This window comes from Amblyomma americanum, chromosome 3, assembly GCF_052857255.1.
Source record: "Amblyomma americanum isolate KBUSLIRL-KWMA chromosome 3, ASM5285725v1, whole genome shotgun sequence".
Lineage (NCBI taxonomy): Eukaryota > Metazoa > Arthropoda > Arachnida > Ixodida > Ixodidae > Amblyomma > Amblyomma americanum.
The window spans coordinates 146547047-146571557 of NC_135499.1; the positions used below are offsets into that span (position 1 = coordinate 146547047).

The 24511-nt window shown below is 48.2% G+C and overlaps 1 protein-coding gene across 1 annotated transcript in view; it reads left to right on the plus strand.

Moving 5' to 3' along the window:
• The first annotated feature begins 548 nt into the window (after positions 1-548).
• The window catches only part of LOC144125112 (dimethylglycine dehydrogenase, mitochondrial-like), a 37100-nt gene continuing 13137 nt past the window's right edge, over positions 549-24511 (plus strand). The window contains 13 exon segments of the mRNA XM_077658207.1: positions 549-914; positions 10438-10624; positions 10860-10958; positions 12959-13064; positions 13067-13122; positions 14351-14561; positions 16905-16912; positions 16914-16997; positions 16999-17016; positions 17117-17255; positions 18161-18359; positions 21169-21288; positions 22980-23134. Coding sequence (XP_077514333.1) covers positions 793-914; positions 10438-10624; positions 10860-10958; positions 12959-13064; positions 13067-13122; positions 14351-14561; positions 16905-16912; positions 16914-16997; positions 16999-17016; positions 17117-17255; positions 18161-18359; positions 21169-21288; positions 22980-23134 — 1504 coding nt within the window. The 5' untranslated portion in view covers positions 549-792.

Below are 24511 nucleotides of genomic sequence, written 5' to 3' on the forward strand. Positions count from 1 at the left end.
TGGGGGGTGCTTACTCTCCGCCTTTCCCATGTGCGTACATATTTGTTCAGGCTGGGGTGCAAGGAGAGAGGAACAAGCAACTATCGATCTTCGGGACTGTATAGTAAGGGACACCCTGCTACGCGCACGTGAGTCGCGTACATTTCCCTCCTCTCGGTCAGCCCTCTCCTCCTCCAGATGACCGCTAGAGCAGACGCGGTCTCCACTCCCGCCTGTCACTTCTCGCCCTCTTTTTCCTTTAACTGTCTCTTACTCCCCCTCCACCCTCGACGTAGTGGGAGAGAGAATCCGAGAACGGGAAACGACCGGCCGCGTACGGGCAAACAGCCGAGGAGAACGGAGGGGAGAAATCCCTCCTCCTCCAAACAACAAGAGAGGCCGACATGTGGCGACTCTCATCCGGATCGTGGCAGCGGCCGGTCCGCGAGGGGCGAAGTTGAACGGAGGGCATCTCCAGCACGTGCCCCATTTCTTAACCCCCCCCGAACTCTCAGCTACCCCACCCTCTTCCCAACAAGGTCGTGATATCAGCACCCCAAGGCGAGACGCGGCGGAATCGCCGAGAAAAACTTTGTGCGGCAAGTGCGCAGGTTCGCATCTGCGTTTTCGCACGGCTGCTCTGTACAAAAATGCGAAGTTGATTTGTTTGATGGCCACATAACGCCCGTCCGTTTGCGCAAATGCAGTGCTCCTTTCACGTCCTGCTGTCGTTTTGTGTGCGCGGAGCGTGGTGCTAGGCTTTCGAAAGTCGACGACGCGGCTCCTCTCGTTGGCAGAGGGAGAGAGAGAGCTATGGCGACCTTGGGCAGGCTCCCAGCCGAGCTGCTGCTGCTGCCGCGGCAACGTGCAACCCGGCTCTGGCATTGCGTGAGACGCGCCGACGGCCGCCGCCGCTGCCTGGCCAGACACCTGAGGTGGGCATCCCCGACCTGCAATTTACCAGCGAAAGGCGCGCGCTTACCCTCTAAATACTCGTGTGCCCCTGCAGTGCGCACGGCGCTGTTCGGAGGGCCAGACACGCCTCCGCACGAGGGCTAACGCTCACTGGCCCTGTTTCCGCTGATGCGATTTTTGTATACCTTGTACAAAACGTGCGTTGGCCGAGTCGGGGAGTCGGTCACTGCCCGCACGTGCAGCACCTCTAGGGCAGCACAGATGCGCCATACTCAGTGACCATACTGGACTTAGATGTGTCCTGTTCAGGCGTACCCACTTATGTTTGCGATATGTGTTTTTGTGTGTTTATACTTCTTGCAAAAAGAAAGAAAGAAAGACAAAACAGCTCGACCAGCGACAGGCACAGGCGTTCGTATCTCGCTTCAGATGGGCGTTTTATTGCTGGGCCCATTAAAAAAAGAAAGTAAAAGTGCGCTGGGATTTTCGGAATCAGTTTGCATATCCTCGTCGAGTCGCGTGAATGTTAACATTCGAAACTTGTGCGTAGGGGAGCCATGTTAAACATGTTCGATTTGCTTTGACGGGATGTGTTCGAATTCAGTGCTGGTGTTATTCATCCGGTGGTTATACTGCCGAAGCCACCCGGCAGCAGAGAGCTAGGCTTCGACGCCATCTGTTGTGCTGTCCAGTGTACAATCTAATCGGCGATGACACTGTATTTTATTTCAGTACGCTATACTAAAGTCTAATCACCAATCAGCTATGCAAGGCGGGAGAGTTACGCAGGCTTTGTAACACCATACATTGTTAATGAATGGAAGGCCCTCTTTTCCCAACACAAAGCGAATAGGCGCAGCATGTAAATGGTAATGCCTAAGAGAGCGAAAGTGTATTCACAGATAGCGGTGACGCCTTAAGTGCCCAGGCACTTCTTGGACGCAATTTTCCGCAGTGCTACTCAGAAGAGACAGAAGAAGAAACGATTGTCATCTCAGTGGAGCCTGCCTAACGATTGCGCATGCTCTTAAAGCTTTCTTCTAGCGCTCGACAACAATGTCGTGAAACACTCCTGTTATATGTGATACCAGGGGCCGTCCATTTTGCGTTGTCCATTTCGCGTCCATTGGGTGCTCTGTCAGTGGTCACCCAGATATACCCGCGGCTTTCAAGCGTCTGTGGCAAGCGACCAGGTCATTAAGTGGTTGGTGTACGAACCTTACCCTTGGCTGAAATTAAATGCTATAGGCAGCCAATGGTGAGGTGTATCGCAGCGCTCTGTCAACAGCAGGCGACCAGGCCTGACCACTGGCTGCCATTGGCTGCGATGTACAGCCAATGGTGTGGTCCGGTCGCCAACCACGAGAATGGCCTGATCGCTTGCCACAGACGCTTGAAAGCCGCGCGTATATCTGTGTGACCACTGACAGAGCACCCAATAGACTCGATATGGACAACGGAAAAAAGACAACTTATAGAAATGCGGCCCCAGGTTCGCAATGGCAAGGAGAAACGGCGTGCTGAGGAGGAGTCTGGCGTCTTTACTCTGCTCAGTGGACATAGCACTTATCTCAACGGTTCTCCTTTCGCTGATGGTGGATTTTCACGTGCTGTGGCAACGCTGTGAACAATGAGGCGTGGCACAGAGGAGGGCTCCGGATTAGATTCGACCACCTGAAGTTCCTTACATCGCATGGAAATCACAGTGTACGGACGAAGAGAAAAACATGAAGGATGAAGGCAGTAATGATGGCGAAAGACATTAAAAATATTCGCGTTCTGAACGAAGCGAAGAAATTATAGCAGTTGCAGCTATTCCACCGGGTGAGTTTTTTTTTTTTTTCTGGGGGTGGGGGGCGGGGGGAGGCTAGAAGTTGACTCGAAATTTCTCGTGTTTATCTCGTCATCACCCTTGCGAGGTGTCTGATGCATCCGATGGATGCGTACAGTCGGGCAAAAAAATATGGCCAACGCATCGCATCGGCCGTACCTGTGTTGGGGTTCATGTATCAGGACTGTTGAATGGCCCGCGACGCCCACGACAAAGCATGCCTAAGCACCGCAGGGAACCGTAGCCTTGTCACTGGCGCCTTTACGAACACCTTTACGGAACTGCAAGGTCCGGACCACCCGCATCGAACTGCTCCGTGAGGCGAGCTCCGAGTCCCCGACGACGTATATAGCGTGTTGGAGATGATACTGAGAATGATTTGGTTTGTGTATGGGATTTAACGTCTCGATGCGACTCAGGCTATGAGGGACGTCATAGTAGAGGGCTCCGGATAATTTCGACCACCTGGTGCTCTTTCGCCTCCATCGAAATGCTATCGCCGCGGCCGGGATCGAACCCGCGTCTTTCGGACCAGCAGCCGAGCACCATAACCACTGTGCCACTGCGGCGGCTGGACACTGAGAATGGTAGTACACTCCCGATACTTGTGCGCGCAAGAACGCTCGTTCGACCTGCGCCAGCTGATTGATTGATTGATTGATTGACTGATCGATTGATTGATTGATTATTTGATTGATTGGTTGGTTGATTGATTGATTGATTGATTGATTGATTGATTGATTGATTGATTGATTGATTGATTGATTGACCTATCTCGCCACCCATCTCCGCTCGTCAGCAGAGCACTGCTCCTGTCCACCAGTGACCATTTCAGAGAAGGATGAGCGGCGATATTGACGAAAAGACAATTTTGAAGCGGTCGAAAGCTATTTTCTTTAAGTGCGCACTGCTTTGCAAGGTAGCTTAAAAGGCGAGAGCGCATCTAAAATGAGGAATTCCGTACGTATGTTGTGTTCATAACTTGTGATACAGAGTACGGGCCTCTCACTGTTGTTTTGCACTAGTCTTGCGGCCCGATAAGAAAGAGGCGCCGTTCCATCGTAACGCGAAGCAGGAACTGTTTTTTTTTTTAGCCATAACAGATACCGATTACTGCTCGCCCATTTTCCTTTCCTACTTTTTCTTTTTCTTTGCGTTGAGCTGCGTTTTTCGACGCGCTGTTATCGGTGGTTGTAACGACTTACGTCACGGGTACGTAGCTAAGGGCAGCGGCCGATAAGTGCTGCCCTTGCATCTACTGGGCTGCTTCGACGCTTCGCTTGGCTTTCAGGGGCATCGCTCTCCTTCTTTGGGGTGTCGGTGCGTGTGGCTGCACTCAGAAGGTAATCAGTTGTCGCACACTCGATAAGCATTGCGAGTGCGAATAGCTCCTGCAGTCCAGCGCACTGGCAGCTTTGACGAGATTCATCAGTTATTTGTTGCCCTCTTGAGTTCAGAATAAACCCGTTATGAGGCTTTGCGTCGTGGTCCGGATTGCGCAGGACAAGTGTTCAGCCCGAAACCGCCGACTTACTTCCACGGAACGCTAGCACAGCCGCGTACTTAAGGCCGTCTTCAGGGAGGACTCCAGGAGCTGGTCTACGTGCAACTATAACTTTCTGGCGCCGGTGCCATCTAGTACGCCTCCGCTAACTTCGCGTCTTGGAAGAAACTAACGAAATTGGGGAAACTTTTGAATGATAAATTTTTAGGACCTCAGGAAATTATAAGTACCGAATATTTAGATGTGTTCATTTTGTAATCGAATCAGCCTTCGGGGCCCAGCGCAGAGGCTAGGAAAGCTTTCCTGTGGGATGCCGTGAGATTTTCGGCCACAGTCGCGTGTCTAACTTTAAATAATTTAATGTGCATAATGAGACATTTTCAGCAAACTTTCGAGACGTCATTTTTAATTTCCCAGGGGTACACCATGCATGAATCTACGTACTTTTCAACACGTCATCTCTGCAGCTGGCTCGACATGTTTCCAGAGTCTATGGGGAAAAAATGTAGACTACGCCGTTGTTATGGTAGGTTCCTTTCATTTGACAACAGCTCGTGCACGCAAGGCAGGAGCGATGAAAAACGTTTCAGAAGTCAAAAACTTCTCGAATGTCTGAGCAGATCCGACGAGTCACCGAAGTTGTACAGTGCTCAAGGAATAATAATAATAATTGGTTTTTGGTGGAATGGAAATGGCGCAGTATCTGTCTCATATATCGTTGGACACCTGAACCGCGCCGTAAGGGAAGGGATAAAGGAGGGAGTGAAAGAAGAGAGGAACAAATAGGTCCGTAGTGGAGGGCTCCGGAATAATTTCGACCACCTGGGGATCTTTAACGTGCACTGACATCGCACAGCACACGGGCGCCTTAGCGTTTTTCCTCCATAAAAACGCAGCCGCCGCGGTCGGGTTCGAACCCGGAATGAAACGCGACTGCAGCAGCACGCCATTTTTTTTGTCCTTGGCGGGCGGTACATGCTTCGGGTGAAGCCGAAAAACTTCACTGCACTCGTGGGTTATCACACCTTTCACTTGAAACCGTCACCGAGTGACAATTTTGACAGCCAAGTCGTCATTCAGCTGCAGACACACCTAAGATCCGCGGTCCGATCATCACGCTGCATTTGGCGTGAAACCAAAGATGTCGTGGACCTCACTGTCATGCATTTGTGGATACTCTTTGTGACGACTAGCGTGAACCAGCACCAGAAAAAAAAGTATCTCATTTACTTCTCCGTGTCTTTTGTATAGCCAGCTGCAGAAGATGTCAGCTATTACTAACACTTAGACAAAAAATAAATAAATTCCACGACGCCCACTTCGCATTGTTTTGGTGGAAGGAGAGCAGATCTCAGCGCTGTAGTTGTGTTGCTGCCGAGAATGGTTGAAGAATGGTAGCAAAGCGGGGAGTCTATAGAGTGTTTTGTGTTCACACTAACTCTTAGGAAGAGGGGATAGCTCAGCAAGAGCTGACCGCGACAAGGGTTTAAAAAGGAATAACGACGTGGTTAACGGTGAGATACACTTGAAGTTACCATTATAACATGTTTTATGCGCAAGGCTCGCGTAGGTTCTCCGCAACTGAGCACAGGGCCAACGGAGAACGGAAGCACCTGACTGACTTGAGTGGGGCATTGTCTGGATGGCTGGTTTGTGCCCAGACCAACCGCCTCGAGGATTTATTGCAATCCTTTCACACATCCGCCATGCATGGTAGCCGTCGCATATACAGCCACCGGAGGTGGCTTCTAGGTGGCTTCTTTCCTCGCATCTTTAAGAAACAGCTTTAGTTCTACCGAATGTCGTCAAAGTCATTCAGCTTATCTCGTTTATGTATTTTTTTCTTTTCACACGACGTCCTCTGTGCTCTTGTATACCCTCTTTTTAATTCAGCTACGCTGGCTGGCAGGAGAACAACGTTGACGTAATCATCATATTGCGACTGACCCGTACCGTCTGCCCTATAAACCTCACTGGAAGGAAGCCATGTAGCGGAAAGCTTGCTGTCAGGGTGAGCGGTTCTTCCGACTTGCGTAACCGCCGTCTGATGTAGAGACCTGCTCCCGTATCGCGTGTGAAGAGGTCGAGCGCTCATCACGTATAAGTTCGGTGTAAGGCCGTGCGGTACACGACAAACAACGGACGAGAGCCAATCCGCCGAGTTCGCACACTTGGTGGTTTTGGAAGCTCGCGTATTGGAACGCCAGCTGGCCATGATTCTTATTCTGTGGACAGATTCGCAGAAGGGCGCACTTGCTGCACCTTGCTCTCCAAGAACATCGGCCATGGCAAGACGTTCGTCTTCAATGAGCACATTATGGTGCTGGGACAGCGACTTGCGAACTCTGGGTCGGCAGTCCATGTCGAAGATGCGTGACAGAGGCCCGCGTATTCTAGTTCAGTACACTGAACCAGTGCACAGGTGCCCGCGCACTAGTTCAGAGCGCTTGTCGAGCCCGGCAGATGGTTGACCCCAGAAGAGCAGTATGGCTGGGTCTCGGCGCATGGATCGCTCGAAAACGAAAGCCAAGAATTCTGACATGGGGTTCGTTGACGTGCCACCAGTGCAGAAAGGTGACGTGCAGAAAGACCAGAACCAGGTCCAGGAGCAGCAGTCTTGTCGGTATGCTTTGTGAGTTCGCGGACGCGTGATGCACCCCCCCCCCCCAACACACACACACGCACGCGCGCGCGCCTGATATTCTTATTGAGATCACAGCAGCGGTAACTGCGGTGTTGAAGTTTCCAGCCTCGGTGTAGCCTTGGTCGTGCACCAGAGGCGAATAGATCAGCTTGTTTTCTGCGTCCATGATTGACTCGCTTCGTCTGGTGTGGCTGAACAAAGCGCATGCTCTGCCTAGTGGTGATGAACGCGTGGCACGGGTGCGGGGGATATTGTTGTTGCCTCGTTCCGCAGTACAACATGGAGGAACCGGCCAAAAATTGGGCTTCAAGGCATGTCCAGTGACAAAGTGAATGCAGTGAATCCGCGTAGGACACAAGACACGAGCACGCACTAATCGTGGTTGTCATTGTCGTTGTCGCCATGGTGCCTACAACAAAATTCTTACAACTATTGACTGCAGGCGCGACTTATTCCCCGTCGCTGTCAGATTGGGCTTAAGTGTTACGACGGTGCGAAAGTGCATTCACGTCCGAGTGTCAGTCGCAGTGAACGTTCTTTGAATGGCATCTTGTATGCCGGTCATAACTACATGCGTCGCAACTTGCTCGCAACTAGGAGAGTTAAGATGAAAGACCTGAACAGGTAGACTACAACGGCAGGCTTAAAAAGTAATCTGAGGAAGACTAGAACAATACTGCGTTCTCTAGTAAAGCAACGGCAGTTTACTTTGCGCAGTGATGCATTGAAAGTAGTGAAGCTGGAAGGTAGGGATTGTAGGCTGAAGTCGCCCTGCGCGTTCCAAAAATGTGGTCAGCTCCCTGTATGACCTTATGGTTTCCTCCTTCCTACTGTCCAATGTCAGGAACATATCTCAGCATTCCCTCCCATCCCCGGGTCGCTCTCGTCAGCGAATACAAATTCTGCTACAGGTCATTTCAGCGTGACAGAATAGTTCAGCATTCTCCCGCGGGCCCTGACCACTGATAGCACCACACTGCAATTGTCGCCAGTGAACCACGCAAGTGCTGCGAATGACTTGAAAATCAGCTGACAATGCCACCCTGAAACGCTGTCCCGACGCACGAATTATCACGAAGCAAGCGAGCCAGTTGTTTCCGATGAAAAGTAAGGCGTTCCACTCCTTTTCTGATAAGTATGCAAAATGTGGCGTGCATAAATCGCATTCTCAGGGTTGAAGCGATCGTGCTTCACTGCTGTACGCCGCGTAATATACTGCGTTTGCAATGAGGAGAGTTTTTTGTGCCAGTGCTGTCTGTTTTTTTTTTTCGTCAAGTCTGCATTGCAGCTAGGCGTACGTAATGAAAAGAGGTCGAGAATGTAAGTGACTGTTACGAGCGATATCAATCCGCTGACCACTATACGTCTTAACTGGCCCTTGGCTGTTGCATAAGGCACATTCGAAAAACTGCTCTCACAGAAGACTGCTCAGCAATTACATTAGCCGACCAGAAAGACTCGGACCTATCCGGTGCCACACATACCTAAGAGAAGTTTTCCCATCCTTGCCCCCGAAATCTTGACTCGTTATGCAGGTCATCTGTGACATTCTAGACACAAGCTGGAGGACGAAGGCATTTAGACTCACCGCTTTCTTCCAACCGACTTTGCATCAAACCAAGCACGTCTGTACGAAAGACTATGCGCAGACGTAGAAACAAAAACGAAGCACTCCCACGCATAGATAAAAACAGATACGATGCAGGGTGAAGACAACATTGAAACCGCAGGAAACAAAAAGATTCTGCAGTGGCACAGTGTCCCCACTCTCATCTGCCTCCTATAATCGCTGGTTTTCGCCGCAAAGCCATGCACCAACCAGCCCCATTCTTCGCTTTGTTAAAGTACAGTGGTCAATTGTCATCTACAGTGAAACAAGTTTTGCCAACTGGCCCAGTTTGGTACCAATGCCATTTGTAAGTTCGCGCTGGGGCCTGAGAGAGTCTTTTCTTGCATTGACCCTCTTTGTCCTCTTCAAGAAAGCTTACCGGGGTTGTTTAATCAACAATATGCATTTAACGCGGTCTGTTGTTGGTATTATTTTCCTTTTATTTTGCTCCGTTTCACTGGCGCATATATTTCGTTCTTAATCGTGATTCTCGATTGTCAGTTTCCTTTTTCATTTCTTTCGCGCTGCTGACAAGATTTGCTGCCAGCGTGGAAGGCTGCCCTCTACGTTTACATTCTTCCGTTATCAACCATTATTCTCATTATAACTACCAATATACGGCCACGGCCACAGTCAGCGGACAGAGGTTATTTAGATGCAAAGTTATACAACCTCTGAACGAGGTGCTGCAGATCATGCATATGGCGTACTGTTATCATTTTAGCGTGTTGCTTCATCAAAATGTAGCAACAGCCTTAAATATGGCAAGCATAGAACAAAATAACTGCATTATCGAATCAGTTGCGCCCTTCGACGAACTGAGTACAGAGTGAGACTGACTGCGAAAAATACCACCATTTGATGCATATTCAGTGCAGACAGCGAAAATTCCTGATAAGCACTTATTTGTTCGTACATTATTAGTTTCATATTCCAGTTTCTTCTTTCGTATTGAGCGCAAAGTATTCAGCGGCTGATCGCTATTCTTGCGATCATTCATTCAACACTCGAATGAGGAGCCATTCTGCGTATTGCTACTGTAGGATGGCACTGGCCATCGAAAACTGTCCACTGCTTTTCGCCGCCTGAAGATAGCTTGTGTACCGATGTTGTTAGTACACGAGATACATTTCGTACCTAGTGGTTCCAGCATCCGTCTCGCAAGTTGAAGGTGGAACGCTGTCCCTGTCAGCTACGGCGGCAGCTTTTCCGCAGTGAATTAATGCAAGGGGCTGAGCATCCAAAAACAAAGTGCACCACTCTGGCATTGGAACTTCAACAAGGACTTGATCGCGGCTACTGGTTAAATTGCCGTCTTCGGACCGGACTTGTTGCGATGTTCCTTCTGTTTTAAGGACAACGCAAACTTTGGCTGAATGCAACGAGCACTACAGAAAAAAGCTGTTCGTAAAATGCGGTAATCAATGTATTTGTGAAGTGAACTTCTCAATAAATGTGGTTTTGATCATACGTTTTCCTGGATAATACGTTTTTTTCAGAGCTTTGTTAAAGAACATATCAAAGAGGTTCTACTGTTGTTCGTATTAACCCAAAGCAGTGCTGGTCAAGCATAATTGTGGTCGGGCGATGCTATTCTTGACTCATATCTGACTACGTGAAGATGTCAGAAGTAAACATGCAATGAGGAGTGCAGCCTCAAATAGCGTCTAACTCTGAAAACAAAAGGTGCTAGAAAGAGACGGGCTCACTGCATCACTGAATCACATCATCACTGCATCACTGCATTCACTGCTTCACTGCATCACTGCGTCGCTGCATCACTGCATCACTGCGTCACTGCATCACTGCATCGCTCGGTTTCAGCACGCCGTGCTGAAACCGAGCTACTCCTTCGCTAGCTACGCCACTAAGTCAAAACGGGCTCTTTGGTAGTTAACATCGTGATTTAACAAAGCATACACAATAAACAGCATGTTGTAACATGTCTCTCGCAGCACGGAAGCGGCAGCATGCGAGGTCGACGAGCAAGAGGGCGCCGGGCTGCCCTCTGCCGTGGAGGTGGCTGTGATCGGAGGCGGCGCCGTGGGCACCAGTGTCGCCTACCACTTGGCCAGGATGGGAAACAAGAGCGTCGCGCTACTCGAAAAGACAGAGCTCACGGCTGGTTCCACCTGGCACGCGGTATGTTGTTCTTCGATGGATGGATCGATCAATTTAGTGATTGATTGGTTGATTGATTGATTATTAATGATTGGTCCATTGAGTGACTGATTTATCAAGCTGTCACTCTGAAAAATCTTTCTATATGCGGAATGAATGAATGAATGAATGAATGAATGAATGAATGAATGAATGAATGAATGAATGAATGAATGAATGAATGAATGAAAAGTTCTGTTGAATCCTTTTTGTGCAGGCTGGACTTGCGGCCCTGTACCACCCTGGAATCAACATGAAAAAGATCCACTACGACAGCATCAACCTCTTCGCTGCGCTGCAGCTCGATACTGGAAGAGTAGGTGAACAAGAAAAAACACGTGCGAAGAGCCTTACTCAATGTGCTCGCTGTTAAGTCGTCCTCCAGGAACACTATACAAAGAAATGAAAATTCTGACCAGGAAGTGTTAGCCGAAAGCTAAACTCGGAGCCGCTTCCTGCGTGCAAATACTGAACTCGGCACAAACAGCTCTGGAGAGAGGTCCTGCTGGGATATGTATGCAATAGTCAAAAGTGCAAGTTTTTTGGCCGTAATTGCATGAAGGGTGTATTAAACAAACCTTGAAAAAAAATTGGCAGTGGCTTTGCTCCGCTATGCCAGGATATACGTGTAGCGGAAGGTACGTTTCCCTGGCTGAGCTTCTTGTTGGCACTGTATGTTTAGCAATGAGAGACGTGTCCGCTTGAAACGTCCGGGTCGCAATTTCACTTTCGGAAACTCGAATGGTGTGATCAGTCACACGACGGGCCTTCACATCCTCTTCGGTTGGTTGCCGTTGAATGACGCCTTCCATAGGCTCCATCTCGGCGGCTATGCGGCGTCTATTACGCTCGGCAGTCTGGCGTCTCCGTTTGGCAAGGCGTTCCTCTCTTTGTTCGGGAGTCTCCACTGCTCTCTTCGCCTTCTGACGCTCATTTTCTCCTTGTTGAGTAGCCAACTGCCAGGCGACAACCTCAGGATCGGAAGAGTTAATGTTCTCTTGTCTATACCACCGTTCAGCAGCGGCTGGACTCTCCTTCTGTGCATCCATATCAAGCGTTGCGATACAGCCGGCGATTAATCTCCGCTTTTTATACACAATGCTGCGCATGCGATGACGAGCAGTTCGGGTGATGAACGCGGTGTGACGTCATACCAAACGGCGGCGGCGAGCCGCACGGTGTGACGTCATGCCAGATGGCGCCGCGAGCGCGCAAAGCACAGTAAACGTCGCACATATCTCGTGGACACGCGAACCGCGCCATAAAGGAAAGTATAAAGGAGGGAGGGAAACGACGAAGCTCGCGGCGCACCCACTCCTCCTCCCCGGTTGCCATGGTAACGGCGCATGCGCACAACTGGCCTCCCGCATGTAACATGGTAGCGCATGCGCACAACTGGCGTCTCGCCTGTACCGCGAAATGCTCGACTGGTAGCCTAGTGTAGCTCCCGCTACAAAATATTGTTACGTAGGTTTCAAAGAAGGTGACTACGTGTTGGCGGCTGAGAAATGAAATATAAGATAAAAATAACGTATATGACGGAAGAGACAAAGTATAATCTGCAAGATATGCAAAGTACAGATAGAAGAAGATAGATAAGGTATGAAATTGGTGTGATGTATCCATACACAGCAATTCTGTACAAAAGCATTTTTGAACAGGAAAGAGTTTATGAATGCAGTTTTTTCATATATTTCAAGATTTCAATACAACAATCGACATGTTCAGAGATCTCTCCCCCCCCCCCCCCCCCCCGACAGGCTTGCATTTATTTACCATTAACGTGTTTTCTCATCAAAAACGTTCCTCTTTGGTTTTCTATGGCAGTCTTCACTGCTCCATGCGAGCAATGAAAAAAATTTAAAACGAATATTTTGCTACGAATCGAAAGAATGGACCATTTCCTTCAATATTTCTAGTACAGTGTCTCACAATACTCCAATATTAAAAAATATTTCTTCAAGAATGATGGACATGTACAAAAACATCACTACTCTGCATTCCCTGAAAGCTCTAGTGGAAACTGAGCTAAACGTTTAGCTTGTTCTACTGATAGAGAGACGATTACGAAGACAGGTAAAAAACATAAAGAAAGCACCCGTACATAGTTGTGAAATTAGTTATCGCGAAAGTCACAATTTCCTCACGAGAGGATGCAAATAAAAACAAAATGGAGCGTCCTGATTCGGTTTGCCCTGGCAAGCAGTGCGGCCACTTAGTTGATCTGCCAGGTGGAAGGTCGAACTCGTGGGCAGTTCATCGCAGCTTTGGCCACGTGGGGCCTCACGAGTGTTCCATCTCTGTCGCCGGTGCCAGGACCTGGGCTTCCACCGACCGGGCAGCATCCGCCTGGCGTCGGTTCCCACTAGGATGGACGAGTTCCGCTACCAGATGCAGCGGCAGGGCTGGCAACCGGCGCCCCAGAGCTCATCACCGTCGACGAGATCAAGAAGCACGTGCCCTTCCTCAACCTGGACAAGGTGCGCGCGCTCAGCAAACGGCTTCTCTGGGGCCTCTCGATTTTAACAGAAGTCAAAACTGTGAATCCGATGTAGTTTATGCCAACACAGTATGTGCGGGCATGTGCAATGCCAGTAGCGTTCAGAGAAAGATAGCTCTCGCCGTAATGTGGTTTGGACCTGCTCTGAATTGAGGGACCTTCGCGTAAGTGCCGGCTAATCTTGTTGTCCAACGGAGTGGCAGGTAGTTCATAATAAAGAAAGCAAGCTGAGCAAGTCGGCACATATCGGTCGCATATACCTCTGAGCCCGTTAAACCAGTGAACGAACGCAGACAAAAGAAGTAGACAGAGGGACCACTGGGCATACGGAGGAATACACACTAAAGCAAATGGGGGTACTGCTTGTGCAGAAAAGTGCACCAGAAGTAGATCACTCGCCAGCGGTGTCCTGCCCACCGTGCTGGAAGCCCTTCATACGTCCTGCATGCCGCACGTGTCACGTGGTATTGTGCTGTCTGAGTATCATGTATCCCTGCCGTAACCAAATAAGGGGTCTTCTTTCTTGTACGCTAGTCGGGAGCTGATGTTTGGTCTTGTCTCTCCATCGTTGAACAGGCGGCACGATGTCGGTTGGCGTTATGGAAACAGCACGCCTAAGCGGCGCCGCGACTACGACACGCACTTCCGGGTTCCTCGTGTCCTCTCCCTCTAGACACCCGCCACACTGTCCTAGCTGTACAACTCACTCTGTCTGATTTCTTTGCTGGTTTCACTCGTTCGTTAAACGCAGTAAGCAGTAAACGAGCTAGGCAACTACACTTACGTGAGCGAAGTTTTGACAATGTTGCTGCTGTGTTCCTAAGAGTTGAGTTGAGTTGAGGTGTTGAATGCTACAGGTGGGATTAGCCTTGCTTATTCTGCCGGCAATTGCTCCACCGTAGCGTCACTTCTATGTTAATAATGTCCTACAACCTGTCGGATCTACCCCGCTATGCGCACAGTCACTTAGGATAGCACATATTCCACTCCAGCAGTCACCATTACGCACACATTCACTCCACACAGTCCACACCGTGTTCCTAATGCGCTCGTGGGTATGCAGTGTCGGTAGCCAAAAAGAAAAGAAGACTGTATGAGCACAGCCAGGCTGCTACTAACGATGCCATTATGTTGCCATTTAAACCTGGAACACAAGGGGCAACAATGCGCCCTGATCGTATAATCGTAGCCCTCTCTCCTTACCCTAGGTTCTAGGTGGACTGTACAACCCGGCGGACGGCCATATCGACCCGTACTCGCTAACCATGTCCATGGCGTCCGAGGCAAGGCGGCACGGAGCGCGCATTTTTCAAAACACGGCCGTTCTGGGACTGCGCAGGGACCACGGGAACGGACGCCAGTGGCTCGTGGAGACGAGCCGGGGGCCCGTCTACGCTAAGCACGTCGTCAACGCTGCCGGTGAGCTGTCGTCCTCGGGATCTGGTCCGCCGTTCATTTATGGAATGCTTTCCTAAACAAAAAAAAGGACCTAATTGAAATATAGTAGCGCCGTATCAGATGACTGGTGGCAAAGGACTGCGGTGGAAGAAATTTGACACCACACAAGTGCATATGTGGTGTGCCTTATTTCTCTGTAGGTTTAACAATTGGCAAGATTTTTGTGCAGATATGGTTAGTTATGGATTGAACACGTATTTATTAGAGCCGTCTGTCTTTTGATAATATTTTTGCAATGTCTAACACGCTTGGTATTGTTAGGGCTGAACCAACGGTATTAAAGCCGTACGTGGACCAGGGCAATCAAGTATTGTAATGTTTAGTCACGAAACATACACTCCGAGTGCTATAGCATACCCAACAATTCTGGACAAAAGCAATTTTGAGCAGGAAACCGTTTATGAACGCATTTTTTTCATGTAATGCAATTATTTCACTATGACAATCACTATATTCGCAGATCACCCGACGGCTGTCTTGTATATATGATTTTCTACTAACGTTTTCACTATTGTCAAAAGCGTTCCCCAATGGTTTTCTATGGCAGTCTTACCTGTTCGATGAGATCGATGGAAACACTTTAAAAGAAAGATTTTTCTACATGTTAGAAGAGGGGACCATTACCTTCAATATTTCCATAACAGTGTCCTACAATTTTCTAATTTTCAAAATTTTTGCCCGAGAACATTGGACATGTGCCGGGCTAAATATGCTGTTCAGGGCCCGTCCGTTAAAAACGCTGTTCGATTAGATTATCTTCTCAAGCCTGTCAGTAGAAAACTTTTGGTTTGCGGGCAAAACTTTCCTTCCGTTCGTTAATTAATGAGCTAACTACTGTCCCTGATATTGCGTATGTTGCCTTGCACGGGAAGCCACTCTAAACGTCTAGATCAAAGTTTTTGGTCGCATACGATGACTGCCAAATCATACATTATTTTCCTTTAATTTATGACGGACTTGGCGCTACGCCCAGCAATTTAAATTTCTCCACACTGTCTTGCATCAATTTTTATCAGTAATTTTCTAGCGTTTACTTTTCTTTAACGCATTCATACCGTGCACAGGGGGCAGCCGTCCGCTGCTATGAACAGTGCTACGCTTTTTTTTAATCTGTAACTGTTCTTCAGTTCCAAGCTTTCGAACGGACGTTATAAAGCATTATTAAGGCACCGTCACTTTCGCGAAGGCGACTGCTTGACTATTTAAATGCTATTGTTGTGGCTTCACTGCAATGCATTGATGTAGTTAGGAGAATGGGTACGTCAGACTCACAACTACCCTGCGCGGTACTTCCTTTCCAGGCGAGAAACTCACTCCACTCACACTTACGGCTCTCCATCCGAGACATTTAAGCGCCTTAGAGGGCCACGCAGGTCGATGATTAATAAGGACCTTTCCAGCAACGGGCGGCTACGAGCATATTCGCTTGCCCCGCGGATATGCGGAGCCCGCCTTGTGTTCAGCTTTCCAGGTGTGATTCCTGTTCGTTGTGCCGTGCCCTAGCTGTTAGCTCTTTCAAACATACTCGTTTTATAAAGCTGCTGTTGGTTTTTGTTCATATGCAAGGAAGTTCGATCAGAAGAAAAGGCAGAAAGACACTGCGCGCCGATGATATTATGAAAAGAAGCTTGTAAAGAGGCAAGCAACGGAGCTAAGAGAAGATGAAGGTTGTTGTCGTTGTTGTTGTTGTTGTTGTTGTTGTTGTTGTTGTTGTTGTTGTTGTTGTTGTTGTTGTTGTTGTTGTTGTTGTTGTTGTTGTTGTTGTTGTTGTTGTTGTTGTTGTTGTTGTTGTTGTTGTTGTTGTTGTTGTTGTTGTTGTTGTCGTCGTCGTCTATGAAGCGATGCACATACCCACGGAAGGGATTGGCCGGGGTTTGGTGCAGATATCCAAACAGGAGAAAAACTCATCCCGGTTCAGATCCCTCATATGAAAGATGATAAAGTTTGAGCATTCATTTAATGATTACTCCTCATGCATTTGTGACAAGCACTTTTTTAGGTCTTCTACTGCTTTTCAACATGGCGTGTAATATCCAAAAGTCATTTTCAACTTTAGCAGAGAAATAACCAAAAAATTCGTCCTCTTGTGCAAAATGGTTGCTCCCGTTCATACTGCAGGGACCTGAACACACTTAAGTATAGATGTTTTTGGAGCTCGCTGCCGCGTACCCGCTGTAGGCGCAGGCGTGGCAAAGACATCGTGTTTCTTGTGTCACCCGCATGTTCACCTTTCTTGGCGTAAAAGTTTGTGCCCCGAAATAAACTCCACTGTTATCGGAACACTCTTTTTTCTTTCACTCGCAGGCTTCTGGGGCCCACGAGGTGAACGCTCTGGCAGGCGTCGAACTTCCGTTAGTTCCCATCCACCACCAGTATTTCATCACTAACTCCATAGCGGGAAGTGAAGAATCTCAAGGTACACGCAAAGCATCGCTCACGTGACGCCGCGTGCTGGCGTCACCCTAGCATCAAACCACTCATGCTCGTTCTCTCGTGATTCCCTCCCCCTTCCTCAGAAGGAAATACCGGTTCTAAGGCACCTGGAAGGAGGGTTCTACATGCGGCAGGAGCGCGACGGCCTGCTCATTGGACCGTACGAGCACCAAGACAAAATGAAGATTTGCGACGACTGGGTCACCGACCGTGTTCCTCCCGGTAAGGATTGTGTGACCACTGCAAGTCCACTTTGTCACGGCTGTGCGTTTGTTCCGTAAGACAAGCCCCTGTTGTGACACGCACGCGCAGTAAAATTTGCGTACTTCCTTTCTTTTTCACATACGGGCCACGAAGCACAGGTCACATTAGCCATGTATGATTACATACTTGTTTTCTTTGTTTCAGTTTAGTTAAATATTGCTTTAACCAGAATGCAGTAAGCAACAAACGCCCGACGTCCACATGGCGTCGAAACAAATTTACCTCTCTCCGGTTTCGTAGCAGGAGACAAGCGACTGACTGGGGAGATCTAATGGAAATGTGGAGTACTTGCCTCTTAGAGTTGAATATCTATTAAATTAACTGCGCTCCACTTGACGTTAATGAATATTCAGCAGGCTGATTGACTAGCGCTCTTACGCGACTACGAGGAACAGCTTTGGACATTGTTGTCCCACACGCATTACGCGATCAAGTGCTGACAAATTTGTCCTGGCCCCCATACCGGCTCAGTCAACGAGTATAGTCATGAGGGCACTAGATACAAAACAAAATTGATTACAAATTTGTCCTGGTCCCCATACCGGCTCAGTCAACGAGTATAGTCATGAGGGCACTAGATACAAAACAAAATTGATTATATTTTTTTGTAAAAGGAACTGTTATCTTTAAATTACACACATGTAGCCTGCTGCGCACACAACAGTTCGAATAGGCGGTCTTTCAGGTATTATAAACACGTTTCTTTATTTTTCCCGAATCGATGATGAAAAGCGCCAGTTTTGATTTCTTGTTCCGAAGGACACTTCGAGAAGTGCAATCTCGCGCAAACCTGACAAAGCTGCCTTATCCAGGCGGGTCGTGTTAGTAACCAACAGGAACATGGATCGTGTTGACTCCTTCAGGCTTCGGTAAGGAGCTGTTCAACCCGGACCTGGACCGGCTCTCTGAGCACATCGAGCACGCCATGAACTTGGTGCCGGCACTGAAGACGGCCGAGATCCGCACCACTGTGTCCGGACCCATCACGTACTCCGCGGACGGCCTTCCCTGCATCGGACCCATGCCCGGATTCCGCAACTACTGGGTGGCCGCGGGATTTGCGTGAGCATCCCGTACTCCCTGTTTATCCTTTCACTCGCTGCACTACGTGTAAACAAATAGGGAAACTGCTTAGTCACTGCGATCTTAAATCTCGTGTGTATTCACAGCTAAACCGCAACGGCAGACATTTGTGCAAGTGTTTTCCAAGGGGAAATTGGCTCCCCACTCTCTCTATTTTAGGAGCGAAAGCTCTACTTCACGACCAAAGCTACAAAAGCCGATTCATCGCTGAAGCCTTTACCTTGAATGAATGAATGAATGAATGAATGAATGAATGATGCTGCGACTGTGATTTGAACCCGTGGCGTGCGAACAGATCAGCACGAGGGCACTATGCTATTGCTGCAGCCGATCACGCCTCGTGTTAAACTGCAGCACGCTCCCGGGCTGTTGATTAAACATCGTCGTCTTCCTCAACTTCCATCTGCGGCTCTAACAGATCATATAAACGCTTAACCTGAGTTCAATATCGTCGCCTGACGTGCCGACGACCAAGCAAAACAAAACCATGAGCCAACCAGCCTAAACACATGCTTTCACACGTCTACTCGGTTTAGCTACGTTAAAACCCTACCACATTTTTTTAGGCACGCGTAACGAACGATGTGGGACTAGTCAATGCCTCGGGACAATATAAAATTGTACTATGTCGTCTTTAGCGGCCTTACAGATCTGCTACTGCTACGATATGAACGTGGGCATTAAGAGTCACCATAAAAAGTCCGAACCTGACGGCGCTGTGATGTATGACGCGCGCATATACTCACTCATAGTGTTCCTGTATATGCATATAATTTTCCTCTCTTTATAAGAACACCATCCACTTACAAGCGCACACGATAATTTTTTATGTTTCTCCTCTGTAACGCATTGTGCTGCAAGTGACCAAGTTTGTATTTGAAGGCAAACAATTTTACTTAAGACAGTAAAACAAAACTACCTTTTCTTTTCATACAGAGTGGAGTAGCTGCTTGTGAAGAGGCCTGCTTTGATTTTGGTGCTCATCATAGAAGGAAACTTTTCACTAGTAATGAAAGTTAAATTCTGGGAATATGCATCGCAAATACAGCAGTGCCAGCTAAAGCTTCTCGAGAAATCAATTCACTGCCGTGCTTCTCGTGAGGAGTCCTGGGAGTAGTATCTCCGCTCGAGTTGGTGGTTATCTGAGGCACTGGTTGAATAAGTCTTGGGTCACTGGCCAATTGTGAAAAAAAAAAGTTGCTTGACGTTTCGGAACCCCTAGAGGTTCTTTGTTCACATGAAGAACCGGTCGATTAAGAAGCAGCTTAAGTAGCTTTGAAAAATCGACGTATTTGCGTAATCCAGGTGAAGGTTCCCCTTAGTCCTGTTGATAGTGTTCGGCGTTAACTGTATGATCAGTGATTCGCGGTGCAGCCGTGCTGAGAGGCTTCTTTCGGTAGCAAAGATTTCTACGCCATCCCAAGCGACTTCATGCCCTTCTTTTTGCGCGTGTTCTGCCACAGCGTTTGACGCGGTCCGGTTCCTGGAGACAGCATTGCGGTGCTCTTATAGCTGCCTTGGCAAATTTCCCGTCTCACCAATGTAGACGGAGTCGTAATCATCACAAGGAATCTTATATACGATACCCGGAAACTTTGAACGGGGCAAAGCATGTTTCACACTAACAAGAGCCCCGCGCAATTTGCTGGTAGGCATGTGGGCAATATGCACATTGTGCTTCTTGAAGACACGTGCCAAGGCTTCGCTTATGCCTGGGATGTGCGGAATGGCCGCGCGTTTTGGTTGAGATGACGACGTTACATTTTTAGTGGGTTGCGGACCGCGTCAAACGCCGTGGCAGAACACGCGCAAAAAGAAGAGCATGAAATCGCTTGGGATGACGTAGAAATCGCTGCTACCGAAAGAAGCCTCTCCGCACGGCTGCACCTGGAATAGCTGATCATACAAATAACGCCGAACACTATCAACAGGACTAAAGAGGAATCTTCACTCGGCTTACGCAAAATCATTACGTCGACTTGTCAAAGCTACTTAAGGTGCTTCTTACTCGACCGGTTCTCCGTTGTGAACAAAGAACCCGTGGGGGTTCCGAAATGTCAACTGTTTTGTTTTTGAAAAATTATCAGTGACCCACGACTTGTTCAGCCATGCTAAGGCCTGACCAGACGGCGTTCCCTCAAACCCTGGATTATATCTGAGGCACTGTGACGTGTATCCGAAAACAGCAGTGCAATGAGGCGTAATGCATTCTCGGTGATAGGCTGTAAGGGCAGTCATGAGAAATATGAAAGGGAAAAAGGTTTCAGCATTCATCTATTGATTGCACAATAATTCTGCTTGATAAGCGCAGTCTTCTCTGTGTTCTAACTATAGTTTTCTTCTTGCCGCACGATATCTAGAAGTTATTCTCGAATTCAGGGGAAGAATAACCAGAAAATTCGCAATTTTTGGCAGAAGGTTTGTTTCCTATCAAAGTTCTCACGACTGTATACCTTTGTGTAACAATAGTAAAAACAACGCTAATTTTTACGCAAACCACACAGAAAGATCAGACATGACGGGCGCCCGTCCTGTCTGGTCTTTCTGTGTGGTTTGTGTAAAAATTAGCGCTGTTTTTACTTTTGTTACACAATGTTACACCAACTAGCCCAGAAAGAGGTACTGTTCAACGAACTGTATACCTTTATTTCTTAATTTACTTTCTTTTTTTAATTTTCAAACTGTTGGCAACTACTCCTACATGTTGCTGCGCAAGTTTCTGTGCATGTACAAATCTCTCAGTCTAGAACCGCAAACACACTGCATTCTGTCGGCGTGTTGCGTCCAGCTACGGGATCATCCACTCCGGAGGAGCCGGCCGATACCTGGCAGAGTGGATGACGTCTGGCGCGCCGCCTTACGACCTCACTGAAACCGATCCGGGTCGATTTGGGAAATGGACAACAAGGTACGTAGACTCTTCCCGAAATGGTAGTCAGCTTTCGACGCGACACACCTGTAGCGCGGCCCGACTTACCTGTGTTTAGACCTGCAAGGATCACACAGCTCGGTGATGATGGCTGCACAAGCATTGGAGCCAGCAGTCCAACCCGTAAGCTGGCAGCTGGGAAATTTAATGATTCGCGTATCTTTTTTTTTTCAGTAGCAGTTAAATCATAGTACGAACTCAGTTTTTGTCCTTGTTATGTATATTTGATTTCTGTGCCAAACTTTTTTTCTAAACTTCAAAGGTTAAGAAGAAAGAACAAAGCAACAAACTATGCATTACAAAATGCTTGAGGGCGATGTACAGAAACCAGATTCGTATATGACAACTCATGCAGTGATCCGTAAACAGTGTCATGGGGGAGGAAAATGTACAGTTCTTTAATATCAATGTTGATAATGGGCTGAGAGTAAATTACTTGGGAAACTGAAATTGTTTACAGCGAAGTTCTGAGTGTGCTATTGTTTCATGTAAGTAATCAACATTACCGAAATTCGCCGTACTGACTGCAACCCCTGATTGCTAGGTGTTCATGAACGAAAGTGCAAGTCATTCCAGCCTCTTTTTTTCGGATATAATTGACTACCTAACAAAACCTCCAAAGAAAAGAAAATGTCGTTGGACTTAGGGCACTGTATCTGCCTCTCCATTTCCACACCTTTACGAAAGATTCAATAGAAAGTCCGTAATTATGGAGCGTGTAAAGAAACGTTTGCAAGGACAAGGTCTCTAAATGACAAGTTTAAGCTAATTAAATGTATAACCGCGAGCAAAGTTGTTTGTGCAAGGGATGCTATTTGTTTTGACGCGATATTTTCCTGTAAGACACAAGCACTAGGTAGAGTGGTACGCGCGTTAGAATAAACCACAGAACACATAAAAGCGGCTCTGAAACACATTCTGAGGAGAGCCCAAAACTCGCTCAGTCACTACATTTTATTGTCATGAACACGTGAGCCAAATATTACGCTTCTACACGCAGCAGAGAACCCACAACCACGCACGAAAGTTGGCGAGCCCTTCCCGGCGACTTTTTCATATTCGCACCCTCCTCCGTCGCACGCTCCTGCGTATATCGGTTCAGAGATGGCTATTGGTTAGATTGTTTCAGACTTCAGGCAGCTACCACGGCCACGGCCAATAAGCCGAATAGCTCTGGTGGGTCAGCAAGTTCCCCCCCCCCCTCCTCCCCACCTTTTCGGCCCGGCGGAGGAGCGCCGACTTTTCGCCGTGCAGAAAGTGACGAGAAGAGGGAAAGGCGCGAAGACATTGAAATTTAAATTCAGACTGCAGATAACTCAGCTTCTACAAAGTGTATTTAAAAAATTCTTGGTGGAGGGTGTTCGTGAAGCAGAATTCTTTAACATCACAGGCGTACCACAACTTTATTAGAACCCCTTTCAGTGCCCCTTTAACTGTAAAAGCGAATTATTGCGAACATACGAATAAGACCAGAACTATCTACTGACATTACAACAAGTGTAACGGTCCCGAAAACGACCATTACCTGCACGCTGCGCAGAAGCGGATGCACTGACTTTCATCGCCGACGCGCGAATGGAAAAAATATCTGTTTTGTTGCCCAAAATGGCCTGAACAAAAAAAGAAAGAAACCCGCGGAGAGGGGATGCAACAGCTTCGCTTCCCCACAGGTCGTACCTGTTCGCCAAGGCCAGGGAGACGTACGGCATGAACAACAGCTTCACCTATCCCAAGGAAGAGCGCTGGGCGGGCAGGCCGACGCAGCGGGTGTCCGGCATCTACGACCAGCTGGTCGAGAGAGGAGCCGAGATGGGATTCCACGCCGGTGAGCACGCGCTGCAGCGGAAGGAGGTTTTTCTCTTTTTTTCTTATACTCTGACAGCTATGGGGGGGGGGGGGGGGGTTATGCCGTATGAGTAGTGTGTTGTCGCAAACTGTGTGTGTGTGTGTGTGTGTGTGTGTGTGTGTGTGTGTGTGTGTGTGTGTGTGTGTGTGTGTGTGTGTGTGTGTGTGTGTGTGTGTGTGTGTGTGTGTGTGTGTGTGTGTGTGTGTGTGTGTGTGTGTGTGTGTGTGTGTGTGTGTGTGTGTGTGTGTGTGTGTGTGTGTGTGTGTGTGTGTGTGTGTGTGTGTGTGTGTGTGTGTGTGTGTGTGTGTGTGTGTGTGTGTGTGTGTGTGTGTGTGTGTGTGTGTTGTGGCCCGGTGCGGTGCGGGCTTGAGAGCAGTGCAGTGTGGTTCCGTGAAGATGTGGTGTGCCCCGAAGTAGCACACGGACCATGAAGTAAGGAGGGCTCTGGATTAATTTCGGCCAGCTAGTATTCTTTAACGTGCGCTGACATCGCTAAGCGCATGGGCGTCTATTGTTTATCGCTTCCATCGCAATTCGGCCGCCGCGGTCAGGATTCTGTCCCGTGACTTGAAGCTCAGCAGCCGAACGCCAAAGTTTCTCTAAACTTCTCTTTTTCAAAACCCTTATCGCTGCCTCCCTCAGGGCATAGGAAAAGGAACTACACGAAGTTTTAGAGGTGCTGCATGCATGTATAGTAAAGGAGTGGGTGATGACGGGCGGACCCTGTATCCCTGCCCCGAAACATGATGCGACGCCCCGATGAGCTCTTTTCAGCAAAATGCCGGGCTCTAATGGGACGCAGAGCGAGGCAGACTCGCATCAAGGGGGCATGTCGCGTGTTCCCCGGCTGCTAAGTGTTGGCTGGCGGCCCTTTTCAGGCCGTCGAGGACCGATTAATAGCGCTGAAGGCTCCAATATTCGCGTCGCACGAGAGTTCTGTTTATAGCTGCCATGTAAAATAAATGCGCAGGTTGGGTTGTAATCTTCGAACTAGAAAATGAGAGTTAAGCGTATTTTGCTTGGGTGCAAAGTTTATAGTGGTAGCACATAGATATATTGTCACTCGTGAATGCGAGGGGTCACTGGTCACAAGAGACCGCGGCGGGCTTCGACAAACGTCTTGACCACAGCTCCAGATCGCTTCTTCTTCTTGAGAAAATTCTGCGTTCATATGTAAAGTAGTTAGTAAAACTCGCTAACTCTAAATAAATTGAGATCGCATCGTTTGAGAACAGCATACCATACAATCTAAAAAACAACCAGCCCTCGATGCTTGGTTGGGACAGATTTTCTGAAATGGTCGTTCATAACTATGTACAATTTTCTTCTTATTGTAATGTTTAATTAGGGCCTTTC